This window comes from Dipodomys spectabilis, unplaced genomic scaffold, assembly GCF_019054845.1.
Source record: "Dipodomys spectabilis isolate Male_0828 unplaced genomic scaffold, ASM1905484v1 ptg000039l, whole genome shotgun sequence".
NCBI lineage: Eukaryota > Metazoa > Chordata > Mammalia > Rodentia > Heteromyidae > Dipodomys > Dipodomys spectabilis.
In genome coordinates, this window is record NW_024870716.1 from 11297376 (window position 1) to 11311894 (window position 14519).

A 14519-nucleotide genomic window follows, 5' to 3' on the forward strand; every position below is an offset into this window, starting at 1 on the left:
TATCAGCAAAACACAGGCCAAGCTGTGTGCCGGTGGCTCACACCTGTAACCCCAGCTACTAAGAAGACTGAGATCTGAGGATTTTGGTTCAAAGCCAGCCTGAGCAGGAAAATCTGTGAGACTCTTGTCTCTAATTAGGTACCCAAAAGCTGGAAGTATAGGTTTGCTCAAGTGGTAGAGTGCTAGTTTTGAGTACCAAAAGTTAGGGACAATGCCCAGGCTCATTTAAAAAAACAAAAACAAACAAACAAAAAGAACATAGGGCAAGCTCACAAGCAGCCACCAGATGGCCTACTGACCAGATGGCCCAATGACCACAGGTCTTTCAACCCTCCCCCCCCATCCATGGCAATGTGCACATGGCTAGTGAGCCAACTCCAAGGAGTTTGGGAATGGCTTAGACATGCCAATGAACAACCTTAAGGCAGCCAGCAGTAGTCTAGAATAGCAAGCAAGCTAACCTTCCTGAAAACAGGTCATACAAGTTGAAGCTGAAGATGTTCAAATCAGAGCAAGGTTCTCAAAAGACTCCTAACTTTGCACTACAGCTTCCAACTCTAGCCTGTCCCATCAGCCTGCCTCACCACAGCTATGTGTTCCCTTTGGTGAGTGCCAGTGAACTAACCCATACAGTTTGGTTCTAGTTCCATTGGTGTTATTGCATATACTTGCTTGATGTGTGGGTGATTAAACTTGTTGGATTTTTTTTTTTTTTAATTTTGCTGGTCCTGGGGCTTGAACTCAGTCTCTGAGCTTCTTTTACTCAAGACCAGCATTCTACCATTTGAGCCATGGTGCCACTTCCTGCTTTATTGGTAGTTTACTGAAGATAATTCTCACAGCCTTTCCTGCCCAGGTTGGCTTTGAACTGCAGTCCTCAGGTCTTAGCCTTCAGAGTAGCTAGGATTACAGGTGTGAGTCACTGGTGTCCTATGGAATATTATTTTGAATTACATTACTGATAGGCATCTTGCATTTGAGTCTTCATTGCATACCTTTGCCACTGCTACCATCTCCCATTCTGAACTCAACAAGAGAAAACTATGCTAGAAGTGTATAAGGAATTACTTCACTTATGAAAACCAGTATTGTTCTCTAAGATTATTATTCAGGGTAAAAGTTTATCACACATATGAATTTTCCTATAACTGGTTTTATGTGTGCCTATGCACACACACACCAGTCCCGGGGCTTGAACTCGGGCCTGTATGTTATCCCTGAGCTTTTTTTTCTCAAATCTAGCACTCTACTACTTGAGCCACAGCATCACTTCTCCCCCACTAATATTTCTTTAATGAGATTAGGTGACTACATAAATTTCACAATACTGTGGCATAGTTATACTTAGCTAAAGTCACAAACACCTTTTAATCTTCACAATGATAGTCATTATTACCTTAACCTACATAGCTTATGAACACTATGACCTTTGACAATAAAACTATTTCTTACAAATCGCTTACTACTGCTTAGTATCAGCTGTACCTCTTTCTCTCACATCTCCTCCCTCCCATCACTGCCCTTGAGTTGCTTAGTACACTTTCATTAGTGTCCAGTGCAGCTGATGAGCCCCTCTGCTGTATTTTTCCACCTGCTTTCTGCTGATTCTGTGCTGTTCCCACCTTCCCTCATATGTGCACCATATATGAGGTAAAGAACAGGATGAATTAAGAAGAGGTCCTTTGTTTCCTTATCATTGGGGTTCTTTTCAGTATGTATATTATTTTATATATAAGAAGTGCTTGGGTATTACAATTTGGTGCTTTTCTTCTGAAACTATCCTTTTTTTATCTCAGTGTATATGGGTAACTTAAGTACTGTTTACTTTGTCATATCTCATTGTGTTTCAAATCTAACATCTGCATATCAGATGCAACACGTGCTGTTTGTCTCTCTGATCTTGACTTACCTTGCTCAACATGATTTGTTCTAGTTCTAGCCATTTCCCTGTGAATGCTATTATTTTATCCTTTCTAATGGTCACTTCTATCTTTTTTGCTGGTGAACTGGAGATAAAGTTTCATGGACTTTCCTGCCCAGGCTAGGGTCAAACCTGGATCCTCAGATCTCAGCCTCCTGAAGTAACTAGAATTGTAAGCATGAGCCACCAGCTCCTAATGCTTATTTTCTTCTTTAAACCCTTTCTCGTACCTTCTGAAGAGGAGCGAGGAATCATGTTCCCTTCCCATTTTCCCCACCCAACTACCCTAGTTTTCCATCATCATCTCTTTTATACACTCAGCTAGCTGACAGTTGCCTGATGTCCGCTGGCCTACATTTCCATCATTTCTGTACCAGTATCCAATTTATTACCGGGAAGGAAAAACATATATCACAATAAACTACAAGTGGGGCCTGAACTCTGGGCCTGGGTGCTGTCCCTCAGCTCTTCAGCTCAAGGCCAGTGCTCTACACTTGAGCCACAGCACCACTTCCAGCTTTTTCTGCTTATGTGGTGCTGAGTAATCAAACCCCAGGGCCTCATACATGAAAGGCAAGCACTCTACCACTGAGCCACCTTCCCAGTTCCTCCCCACCCCCCACAAAAAAAAAATCACCTCTTTTTATAAAAATGATGTGTTCTAAGCTATTCAGGAGAAATGGTTAGTATAATAACTATTGGGAAGGAAAGATGTTTATGAAAGCGTGATTTATGAAAGTTAGATGCTGGTGACTCATGCTTGTAATCCTAGCTACTTGGAGGATTATGGTTCAAAGCCAGCCCTGGCAGAAAAGTCTGTGACACTCTATCTTTAATTAACCAACAAAATGTTGCAAGTAGAGATGTAGCTCAAGTGATAGAGTACTAGTCTTGAGGAAAAAATCCAAAAGAGAGCACAAGACCTTGAGTTCAAGCCTGAGTACCGGCACACACACGCAAAAAGTGACATTATAAAGTAGTAAAACAACTCATAATTCACACACCCCCAAATTATTTGTAACATTAGGAATACTGTCAAGATTTCTAAGTAGAACAGTGAAAGAAGGAAGTGAATATGTTTTTTATAATTCTTTAAATTGCAAAGCTATTTTGAAGGATAACCTACCTAGAAGTATACATGTAAAGTTTTTTCCTCTACAAATTGGACCAAAAGATAAGGACTATGTCTTTTGGTCACAGCTGTCTTTATAGGGACATTTTATTTGACATATTTGTGGAATACACACAGGAACCAATTGATGAGTCACCTGAAAGCTCATATATTGTGGGGAAACTGTATTTGCTGACATGGATGAAGGTGGGTGCTGGGAACATGTGTATTTTAGAAACACAGAAGAAGCACCTAATTCAGCAAGAGAGAAAATCTAATATACAATAAATAAGCTATTCATTATTTATTTATTTAGTCAGTGCTAGGGCTTGAACACAGGGCCTCCCACTCTTACATAGCTTTTTCCTCTCAAGGGTGGTGCTCTACCAATGAACCACACCTCCATTTCCAGCCTTTCGCTGGTTCATTGGAAATAAGAATCTCTTGGATTTGTCTTGCTGGGCTGGCTTCAAACCATAATCCCCAGAACTCAGCCTCCAGAGTATTTAGGATTATAGGCGTATGCCACCAGAGCCAAAATTTATTTGGCTCAGAGTTTTGAGAGTTAAGACCATGATTGCTTGGGCAGAACAAGAGAGGGTGCAATGTTGCCTATTGGGGACCAGAAGCGGAGATGAGGGAAACGGGGAGACAAGATGCTGTCCCCAAAGGCATGCCTTTAGTAATGTATTTTCTTCAGGTAGGACCCATGTTCTAAAGTTTCCAGAACCTCCCTAAACAGAACCACCAACAGGGAATCAATATTCAATACATGAGCCCTTTTGGAGGACATCGCATACTCAAACCCATAACAGTATACTATAAAATAACCCACACTATTCTCAAAAGACCTAACTGGAAGAAGGAAAGGCATCTTTCACTCTCAACGTTAACTGGTAAGCCAGGAAAACTTAGTTCAGGATTCAAAGGGGAATCTACTCAGCATACTACATAATTATGATATTAAAAATCCAATTCAGCTGGGCGTGGGTGGCTCACACCTGTAATCCAAGCTACTCAGGAGGCTGAGATCTGAGGATCATGGTTCAAAGCCAGCCCAGGCAGAAAAGTCCGTGAGATTCTTATCTCCAATAAACCACTAGAAAACCAGAAGTGATGCTGTGGCTCAAGCGGTAGAGCACTCGCCTTGAGCTGAAGAGTGCAGGGACAGCGCCCAAGCCCAGAGTTTAAACCCCATGACCAACAAAATAAAATAAAATAATCCAATTCTAAGCCAGGCACTGGTGGCTAGCACTTGTAATCCTAACTACTCAGGAGGCTGAGATCTGAGGATTGCAGTTAGAAGCCTGGGCAGAAAAATCTGTGAAACTTTTATCTCCAATAAACTACTAGAAAAAGCCAGAAGTGGTGCTGTGGCTCAAGTGATAGAGCATTAGTCTTGCGCAAAAAGAAGCTCATTGACAGCTCCCAGGCTAAGTTCAGGCCCCAGGACTGAGGGGAAAAATCCAATTCTAAATACAAACCAAGGTCCCATGTTTCAGTTTAGCACATTGTATCCAAAGAAATTAAGACACAGGAAGAACAAGGAAATAATTCATACCTCAAATGACAGAAACTAAGTTTCTCTTCATAGCCATATTTCTTACTTCTGGGGAACCAAACAAGTTGCAACCATCATTATTTATTTACTTAACTTGCTTGTTAGTGCCATTACTGAGACTTGAACTTGGGGCCTAAACTCTTGCTTTGCTTTCTTTGTTCAAGGCTAACACTCTACCACTTGAGCTGTCTCTACTTCCAGCTTTTTGCCAGTTAATTGGAGAGGCTCACACACTTTTCTGCCCAGGCCAGCTTTGTACCAAAATCCTCAGATCTCAAGTCTCCTGAATAGCTTAGAATTACAAGTGGGAGCCACCTGGGCCAGGGTGACCTACTTCTCATCTATTTGTTTAATGCTATATATATTTCATGGTAGGATATAAAGCTTCAAAATTCAATAATGCCCTTAATCTGTCCATGTTCCCCTTTAACAAGCCCACCCCTACAGCCTTCTGGAATGCCCATGAGGAACTGGAGCTCACAGAACTAAAGACTTTTGTATTTATATGACCAAGAGAGGAATAACAATCTAAATAAAGACCTATTATAGGTCATTAAAGATTGTGAAACCCAAAGACTATAGAGGGAAAAATGTTCACTCTCACTAATCAAAAAAATACAAATCCACAATTTCACACTACTTCCACTCCATCAAACCAAAAAATTTAAATCTGACAATACCGGGAGTCAGTGGTACAATGCAATGTGAACTCAACTTTATGGGAATTAACAAAATTAACTAATTATGTACATCTATATGGAAATGTTTAAAAATTTTCATTAATTTCATATTTACTGAATAATTTTTTTTTTTGCCAGTCCTGGGGCTTGAACTCAGGGCCTGGGCACTGTTCCTGAGCTTCTTTTGCTCAAGGGTAGCACTCTACCACTTGAGCCACCATGCCACTTCTGGATTTTTCTGTTTATGTGATACAGAGGAATGAAACCAGGGCTTCATGCATGCTAGACAAGCACTAAGCCACATTCCCAGCCCTATTGAATAGTTTTGTGTGTGTGTGTGTGCATGCACGTGCGCGCGCGTGCACACACACACACACACACACACACACCGATCACAGGACTTGACCTCAGGACCTGGACACTATCCCTGAGCTTTTGTGCTCAAGGCTCCCACTTGAGCCACAGCTCCACTTCTGACCTTTTGGTAGTTACGTGGAGATAAGAGTTGCATGGAGCCGGGCGCTGGTGGCTCACGCCTGTAATCCTCGCTACTTAGGAGGCTGAGATCTGAGGATCGCGGTTCAAAGCCAGCCCGGGCAGGGAGACCGTGAGACTCCTATCTCCAATAAACCACCAGAAAACCGGAAGTGGCGCTGTAGCTCAAGTGGTAGAGTGCTCGCCTTGAGCTGAAGAGCTGAGGGACAGCGCCCAGGCCCAGAGTTCAAGCCCCACGACCAACAAAAAAAAAAAAAAAAAGAGTTGCATGGACTTGCTTGCTCAGCTGTCTTCAAACTGAGATCCTCAGATCTCAGCCTCCTGAGTAGCTAGGATTACAGGTCTGAGCTACCAGTTCCCAGCTAAATAACTATTAAGTCTAGGCACGTAGGCATGTTAACAAGCATAAGGAAAGACAACAAATAACTACAAAATAATACATAAACAACAGTGAAATAACAGGCAAATCACTTGTGAGAAAGTAGTAAGTATGAAAAGAAGTGAGGGAGGGGGCTAAAAGAGCAAGATAAAAAGGATCCTGAGTATAGGAGGTAAAGTGAATAATGTTCAAAATGGGTTTCTTCAGCACAAGAGACTGAATAAACTCAGGGCCTCACACTTGCTCAGCTTTCTAGCTCTCAGCTCATAGTCCCTGAGTTTCCTTTTGCTCAAGGCCAGCACTCTGCCACTTGAGACACAGCTCCACTTCTGGTTTTTTGGAGATAAGCATCTCACAGACTTTGCTACCCAGGTTGGTTTCAAACTGCAATCCTCAGATCTCAGCCTCCTGAGTAGCTTTGATTACAGATGTGGGTCACTGGATGCTTGCTTAAATTACAAATTTTAAGACAGACTATCACAGTGTACTCCAAGTTGGTCTTCAAACTCATGATCTTGGCCTTCCAATTGCTGTCTCCAAGTGGATCTCTTTGAAAAGTTGTGATTTAAACAAGATTTGAAGTAAAGGGAAGAGTGTTTAAAGAAAGATCATTTCAGCAAAGGCTAGAGATCTAATCACTCAGGTCTGAAGGCCAATGTGGATAGAGCAAAATGAGTAAGCAAGCGAAAGTGTTAAAGTCAGAGGAGGGAGTCCTGACTGTGAAATCTTATAGATCACATAGTGACTCTGACTCTGTGAAATGAGGTCTCAGCAGAGCTCTGAGCAAAGTTGAGAAATGATGACTTAAACTTCCACACCATCACTCTGGTTGCTATGTTTATCTTCTGGGAGAGAAGCAAGGAGAAGCAATTAGAGGTTATCATAGAAATCCAGGCAAGAGATACTATTACTCAGGAGAAGACAGGAAGACATTTAGATTCCACATATATAGACGCCTAGAATATGCATGCACACATGTGTATGTGTGTGTGTGTGGCCACACCTGCTGAGGACAGACTCAGGGCAGTCTATGCTAGAAAAACCCTGTACTCCCAACCCTACAGGTACACATAGAGTAGCTTTCCTGATAAAGGTAAGGGATGAGAGCACCAGAGTGCTCCACCGCATGGAGAATATCTGGGAGACATTGAGCTTGGACAATTGAAAGAAGGAGTTGTTCCTCAACTGGCTTAATAGGTAGATAGTTTTTAAAGAAACAACTGGCAGCTGGGTACTGGTGGCTCATGCTTGTAATCCTAGCTACTCCGAAGGCTAAAACAGGGCTGGAAAGGTGGCTCAGTGGTAGAGCGCTTGCCTTGCATATATGAGGCCCTGGGTTCGATTCCTCAGCATCACATAAGAAAAAAGCCGGAAGTGGCATTGTGGCTCAAGTGGTAGAGCGCTAGCCTTGAGCTGAAGAGCTGAGGGACAGCGCCCAGGCCCAGAGTTCAGGCCCCATGACCGGACCCCCCCCCCCCCCAAAAAAAAAGGCTGAAACATGAAGATCATAGTTCAAAGCCAGCCCAGGTAGGAAAGTCTATGAGATTCATTTCCAGCAAAAAGTGGAATGTGGAGTTGTGGCTCAAGTGGTAGAAACCTAGACTTGAGTGAAAATCCTAATACGGGAGAGTGCCCAGGCCCTGAGTTCAGTTCCCAATACCAGCATGCATGCATGCATGCATGGCATGTGTGCAAGTACATGCACACAGAAAGAGAAAGAAAAAGAGAAAGAGAGGAAGGGGAAGAGGAAAGGAAAGGGGACAAAGAGAGAGATTGCAGTTTTTAAATATCTGAACTGGGTCATACTTTCAGACAGCAAATAGAAGATTTTAATTATTCAGAAATTTCCAAGAATGCAAAGTGATGACCAAGAATCTTAGTGAAATTTTATCTCCAGTGTAAGATTATCAGCAGACCTCTATCTCATGTGTGTGTATACATGTGCCTGTCCCTCTGTCCTGTTTGTGTGTGTGTGTGTGTGCACGCATGTATTACACGTGCTTGTCCTGGGGCTTGAACAAAGGTCCTGGGCATTGTCCTTGAGTGTTTTTGCTCAAGGCTAGTGCTCTACCACTTGAGCTACAGCTTTACTTCTAGCTTTCTTGGTTGTTTAATTAGAGATAAGAGTCTCATAGAGTTTCCTGTTCAGGCTGGCTTTGAACTATAAGCCTCAGATCTCAGCCTCCTGAGTAGCTAAGATCACAGGCATGAACCACCAGTCCCGGTTTATCCCACTTATTTCAACAAATATGAAAAACAAAGGGGGCTACATATACGCATTATAAACATATACGTTTGAAAGGATGGATCACTGTACAAGACTCTTTGCCCCAGAAGCAAAGGCACAGGTCTGAGTGCTCTGTATTTACATAAATTATTCAAAAAAACCTGGGGCTTTCAGTTCACAAAATGTTTCCTAGTATTTTAGGCTTAGTGACTGATATGGTATGTGTGACAATATGTGAGACATACCAAAATAACTATGAATTATGGAGAATGCTCTGGATTAAAGCTCTTCAGAGAAAATGAAGTATTAGTTTAAATTACTAAAGAAGCTACTTTGAGTGAAGTCCAGCATGGCAGGAAGTAGGCCAATATGAAAAGCAGTGAACAAGAAGAAAGGCTAAATTGGAGGTTGTTCAGAGATTTGTTTGTTTGACTGGCAAGATTGGTATGGAATGAACAAGCCATTGTTTTCCCAGACCTTAGGGTATTTTCTGAGGCAGAGGCAAAAAGCTCTTAACTACTGAAGAAATCCTTTCAAAGTCTACACAGGCCAATTTAGATCCAAATGCAACTTTAATCACTAATCTAAAATTTAGCTCTTAAAACTTATAAAAAATTCTTTTAAAACATTTAGTTTGATAAATATTTTATCTTGATAAAGTTACATGATATATAACCATCACCAATGAAGGTATGGGCAGTATACTCTCCCCATGACCCATTCACATTAAAATGTTTTTTCGTTCTATATTCTTTGATGATTTAAGTTGCTTTCCCCGTTTCTTTTCCTTTCTTCTTCCCTCCCTTCCTTCTTCCCTCCCTCCATCCCTTTCTCACTCTTGCTCACTTGCTTGCTTCTTGCTTTCAAGAGAACTGGGGCTTAAACTCTAGTTCTTGTGCTCATACTTGGCCTTTTTTACTCAAGGATGGCCTTCTACCACTTGAGCCACACCTCCACTTGGCTGGTTCATTGGATATAAGGGTCTCTTCATTTGTTTCCCTAGGTTGTCTATGGACTATGATCCTGACATCTCAGTCTCCCAGGTAGCTAGGACTACAGGTGTGACTCACTAGCCCCCAGCTGAGTCAGAGTTTCTTAAACTCACCACTCATGGCATTTCAGTTTGCTGATTCAAGGGGCTGCTTTGTGCACTGTGGGGTGTAGAGTGGAATTCCTACCCATTGCTCACAAAACATTGCTCACAACTTCTGCAAACAGCAAGCCAAAATGTCTTAGGGAAGGTGGGAGGAGGGGAGTGGAAGGGGATGCCAAAATTGTCTCATTCTAGAGACTCCTCAGTAATACTAAAATTACATAATGGCTCTTGCCTCAGCACCCCACTCACTACTCACAGTTTGGAAGGGATGTGTAGTGACCTGAAAAAAGGGGACCGTGTTATAATAATCCCTTATCTATATGAGAGTCCTGTCATCATCTAGTTCTGTTCCTAGTCATCCAATGTTCTCATAACCCAGGCACTAGTGGTTTACACACTAGCTAATTAGGATGCTGGAGGACTGTGGTTCAAGACTAGCCCAGGCACAAAAGGTCACTAGCCTCCATCCCCAAAATAACCATCAAAAAGCTGGGCTGGAAGCCGGGCACTGGTGGCTCATGCCTCTAATTGTAGCTACTCAGGAGGCTGAAATCTGAGGGATCGTGGTTCAAAGCCAGCCCGGGCAGGAAAGTCCAGGAGACTCTTATCTCTAATAAACTACCAGAAAATTGGAAGTGGCACTGTGACTCAAGTTGCAGAGTGCTCGCCTTGAGCTGAAGAGTTGAGGGACAGTGTCCAGGCCCAGAGTCAAGCTCTATAACCAACAAAGAAAAAGCAGGTCTGGATTCATGGTTCAAGAGGTAAAGCACAGTCCTGTAGGGGGCGTGTTCTCTGGAGTAAGGAGAAAAGTACCGTCTCTTCCCTAAAGAGTAAAGAACATCATAAACCATATCTCCACTTTTTGGTGGTTACTTGTAGAGTTTAATGGACTTTCATGCCCTGGCTTGCTTCAAACTGAGATCCTCAAATCTCAGCCTCCTAAATAACTAGGATTATAGGAGTAAGCAACAAGTTCCCTGCAAGGACATTTACTGTTGATCAGTAAGTCAATACACAGTGCCAACCTCTTCACTAGTTTATCCAATAACCCTAAAAGATTTGATGCTGGTCTCAGTATGGCAATATACTGAGGTTGGAACAAAGACTAGTAGAAGCAAAGTGGGAGAAATGGGGTGACAGAGAATTACTATTGCAAATTTAGAAAACTGAGTCAGATGAGGCAGTTATACAGTTGGTCAGATTGTAATGAATGAGGAAACAAAAAACTGGTCTGAGGACCAAAGTTCACAGAACCTTTATTATACACGAAATCACAGTGACATTTATATAATGAATCCATATTCAGGATAAGCAGTAAAGAAGCATCTAAGGACAGGCTTATTTTGGACTTCTGTAGCTTGAAAAGGTCATTGCTTTGGTTCAATACATTGATGTGGAAAAAACAATGAAGTAATTCAGTGTATCTTCCCAAAAAATAAAAAAGGCTTTTAAGATAATGAAATTCTTGCTTTTGAACTAGACAATAACAGAAATTAGAATTGTATTCATTTTTGTAGTATGACCTCATACTTCTTCTCAACTCAGGTCTAATGAGGCAGATTTGAAACTTTAAATTTTGCAATTAAAATAGCTTACATCATAGTTAAAATTTTGTCTATGCTTATCTAGACATCACTGTCAAGGGATAAGTATAACCAAAAGAAAATGTTATACAGAGCATGGCACTGGTGGCTCATGTTACTCAGGAAGCTGAGACCTGAGGATCGAAGTTTCCTATTGTCAACCACAATAGGAAAGTCCATGAGACTCTTAGATTCAATTAATCATCAAAAAGGGCAGGTGCGGAGGGAGGGGGGAGAAGGGGTGAGGGGGAAGTGAGGCTATAGTTCAAGCTAGCCTTGAGTAAAAAAAACAAACACAGGGACAGCACCCAGGCCCTGAGTTCAAGACAAAGAGGGAAGGAGGGAGGGAAAAGAGAAAAAAGAAAAGAAAGGAAAAGAATAAAGACAGGGAAACGGAGGGAGAGAGGAAGAGAGGGGAAAAGGGGGGGAGAGAGAGTTATAGAAAACTAGACATATGACTCCTCAAGTGGTAGAGTACCAGAAAGAAAAGCTGAGGGCCTGAGTTCAAGCCCCTATACTGAAACAAAAAAATCAGGTAGGCATCTAAGACAGTAAGTACATGATAGTCATATATATACCACTATGAGTATAGTTAGGAACAAGAACAAAATGACAAATATCTCATAATCTAGAATATTCTATTTTAAACTCATTTGAAAGCTGTTTTCTAGAAATCCTCAACAAAGAGAATTTCAAAGAACACCAGCTTTTTTATAATGCATTCTCTGGTATACATTTTTCTTTGCAAGAATAGGAAAGTGACCAAAGTAAACATAAAATAAGCAAAATGGAAATGGAGTTTTCCAGAATAGTAATTCTAAAAATGCCCAGTACTGTTTTGACTGAATGTTCAGTATTCATTATAAAAGAAAATCTATTAAGAAGAAAATGTACATTAAAATAATGCAGCTTAGCTTTCATGGGTTTTTTGTTTGTTTGTTTTGTGCTGTTATGGGGCTTAAACTCAGGGCCTCATGTTCTCACTCAGCTTTTCTACTCGCAGCTGGTACTCTACACCACTTGGCCCACAGCTCTACTTCTGGCTTCTGTCTGGATAATTGGAGGCAAGAGTCTCTTGGGTCTGTGTATACAGGCTGGCTTTGAACCATGATCCTCAGGTCTCAAGCCTCCTGAGTAGCTAGGATTACAGATGTGAGCCACCAGTGCTCTGCATATGTTGTAATTTAAAAGGCCTTAAATTCTACCATCAAAAACAATTGTTTTAGCTAGGCCATGGTGGCTCAAGCCTGTAATCCTAGCTACCCAGGAGGCTGAGATCTGAAGATCATAGTTCAAAGCCAGCCAGGACGGGCAAGTCAAGAGACTCTTAACTCCAATTAACCACCAAAAAGCCAGAAGTAGTGCTGTGGCTCAAAGTGGTAAAGGGCTAACCTTGAGCAAAAGAGCTCCAGGACAGGGCCCAGACCCTGAGTTCAAGCCCAGGACTGACCAAAAACAATAACAAAAAATGTTCTATGTTCCTTGAAGTTAAAAGTTTAATGGAAATTTATTTGCAAAACCAAATGGCCAGTGAACAAAAGAGAGCTTTCTACCATTACACTTTTTTCTTTATTGGCCACTTAATCCTGAATGGAGGGATGTTGACTTTTCATTTCTGTGGATGACATTCCCTCAGGACATTTTCAAAAGCCTTGTGCTTAAACATTATCTAATCACATTCTTGATAAGAATGTTAAGCTAAGCGCCATTTCAGAATTGTTTTCTAGATCCTCCAACCTAGAGTAACTCATTTCTTACTGGCTAGTTCCAAACACAGGCCCTGAGCTATGTTAACTATAGGCATGAAGAGGATGACAGTCTTCTTAGTGGATGCCCAAACACCTTTAGCCTTGTGAAAAGAAGCACAAGACAGCTAGACACCAGTGGCTTACCCTTACAATCCTAGCTAGTCAGGATCTGAGGATCTCTGATCAAAGCCAGCCTATGCAGGAAAGCCCATGAGACTATCTCTAAATATGGAACTGTGGCTCAAGTGGTAGAGCACTAGCCTTGAGCTAAAGAAACTCAGGATCCATTCCTGGCGCTGAGTTCAAGCCCCAGGACAAGCACGTCCTTCCCCCCCCCCCCCCAAAAAAAACAAAGAAAGAAAAGAAATACATAAGTGCACCACTATTTTCAGAAGAGAACAAGCACTGGCCTCTGTCTGAGAAGGGTTATAAGACTGATACTTGGCTGAAATGTGAGGATTGCAGTTCAAAGCCAGTCTGGGCAGGAAAGTATGGGTGATTCTTACTCTCCAATTAACCAGCAAGAAGCCAGGCTTGAGCAGAAAAAGCTAGGCAAGAGCACCAGGTCCTGAGTTCAAGGCCCAGTATCAGCATACACAAACAAAAAGACTGACATTTCTTTAAAAAATAATTCTTCTGAGTTGACCCTTTCATAGTTTCAAGTTCTCTTTGTGTCATCATTGTTCTGGGTGGCCCTCAGTGGTCAGCAACTCACTGAGACCCCATCACAGTCCCCCTCCCAACACCATCCCTCCTTCCCACCCCCTCCCACATGCATACCTTGTGGCTTTGGACTTGCAGCTGAGCGATTCGCTGGTGTCTTCCCATTTATTCCCTGAGCCTCTTCAGATACATTCGGATCAACCAGTGTGGTTGTGCTGCTTGTTGAACAAGGTAGAACAACACTGACCTTTGGACAGGTACTGCTGCCTGTGGGTTAAAAAAAAGAAAGCACAGATAAATACAGGGGGCCCACACAACCCTTGTCTTTGCAAGTTAAGCTTCTCCAGATCCCAGAAGACACCAACAGTCACAGTTACAGGATGAAGCATGGAAATAACTTTGCGGCTATGTGCTGCCCTTGACAAAGAGCTTTCCTGGGTGAGATCTGTGCTTTGGATACCTTTAATGCACACTGAGCAAAGACAGCTACACATGCACCTTTCCTTCTAGGGACACAGAAAGGCAGAACAGCTGCTGCAATCTAGGCCACCCAGAGGATGGGAGGGGCACGGCTCATCTGGTAAAAGTGTTTCTTTCTCGTGTCCAGTCAGCCACCAGTCATCAAGCAGAAAAGCACCAATCAGACAGCTGACCTTAGGGCTCTAGGAGAATGGCTCAAACAGAAACAAACAAATGTACATCTGCTACGCTCTCCCCCACAAGCTTACTCACAGTTCATCCACAATCCATGATAAAGGCAAAGAGGAACCCAGAGTTTCCACAGATAACAGTGAGATTGTACTGACAACATTGTCCAAATTATTTACAATCAAAGCCCCTCCAAAGATTCTTTCAAACAATGCTGAAATGTACCATGAGAAACTTATGAAAGGGAAAAGATTAGTCTTCCATTTAGCTCCTTCCTTCCTTGCCTCTCTCCCTCCTTCTTTCCTTCCTTCGTTTTAGTTTCAGTTCTCAGGCTTGAAATCAGGGCTTCACACACTTGTTTTTTAACTCCATGCTGGTGCTTGACCACTTGAGCCACACTTCCACTT

At 42.2% G+C, this 14519-nt stretch overlaps 1 protein-coding gene across 2 annotated transcripts in view; it reads right to left on the reverse strand.

Moving 5' to 3' along the window:
- The window catches only part of Fgd4 (FYVE, RhoGEF and PH domain containing 4), a 141713-nt gene that overhangs the window by 52923 nt on the left and 74271 nt on the right, over positions 1 to 14519 (reverse strand). For both annotated transcript variants that reach the window (XM_042677678.1, XM_042677677.1), the window contains exon 2: positions 13582 to 13731. In XM_042677678.1, coding sequence (XP_042533612.1) covers positions 13582 to 13731 — 150 coding nt within the window. The remainder of the gene's footprint in view (positions 1 to 13581; positions 13732 to 14519) is intronic.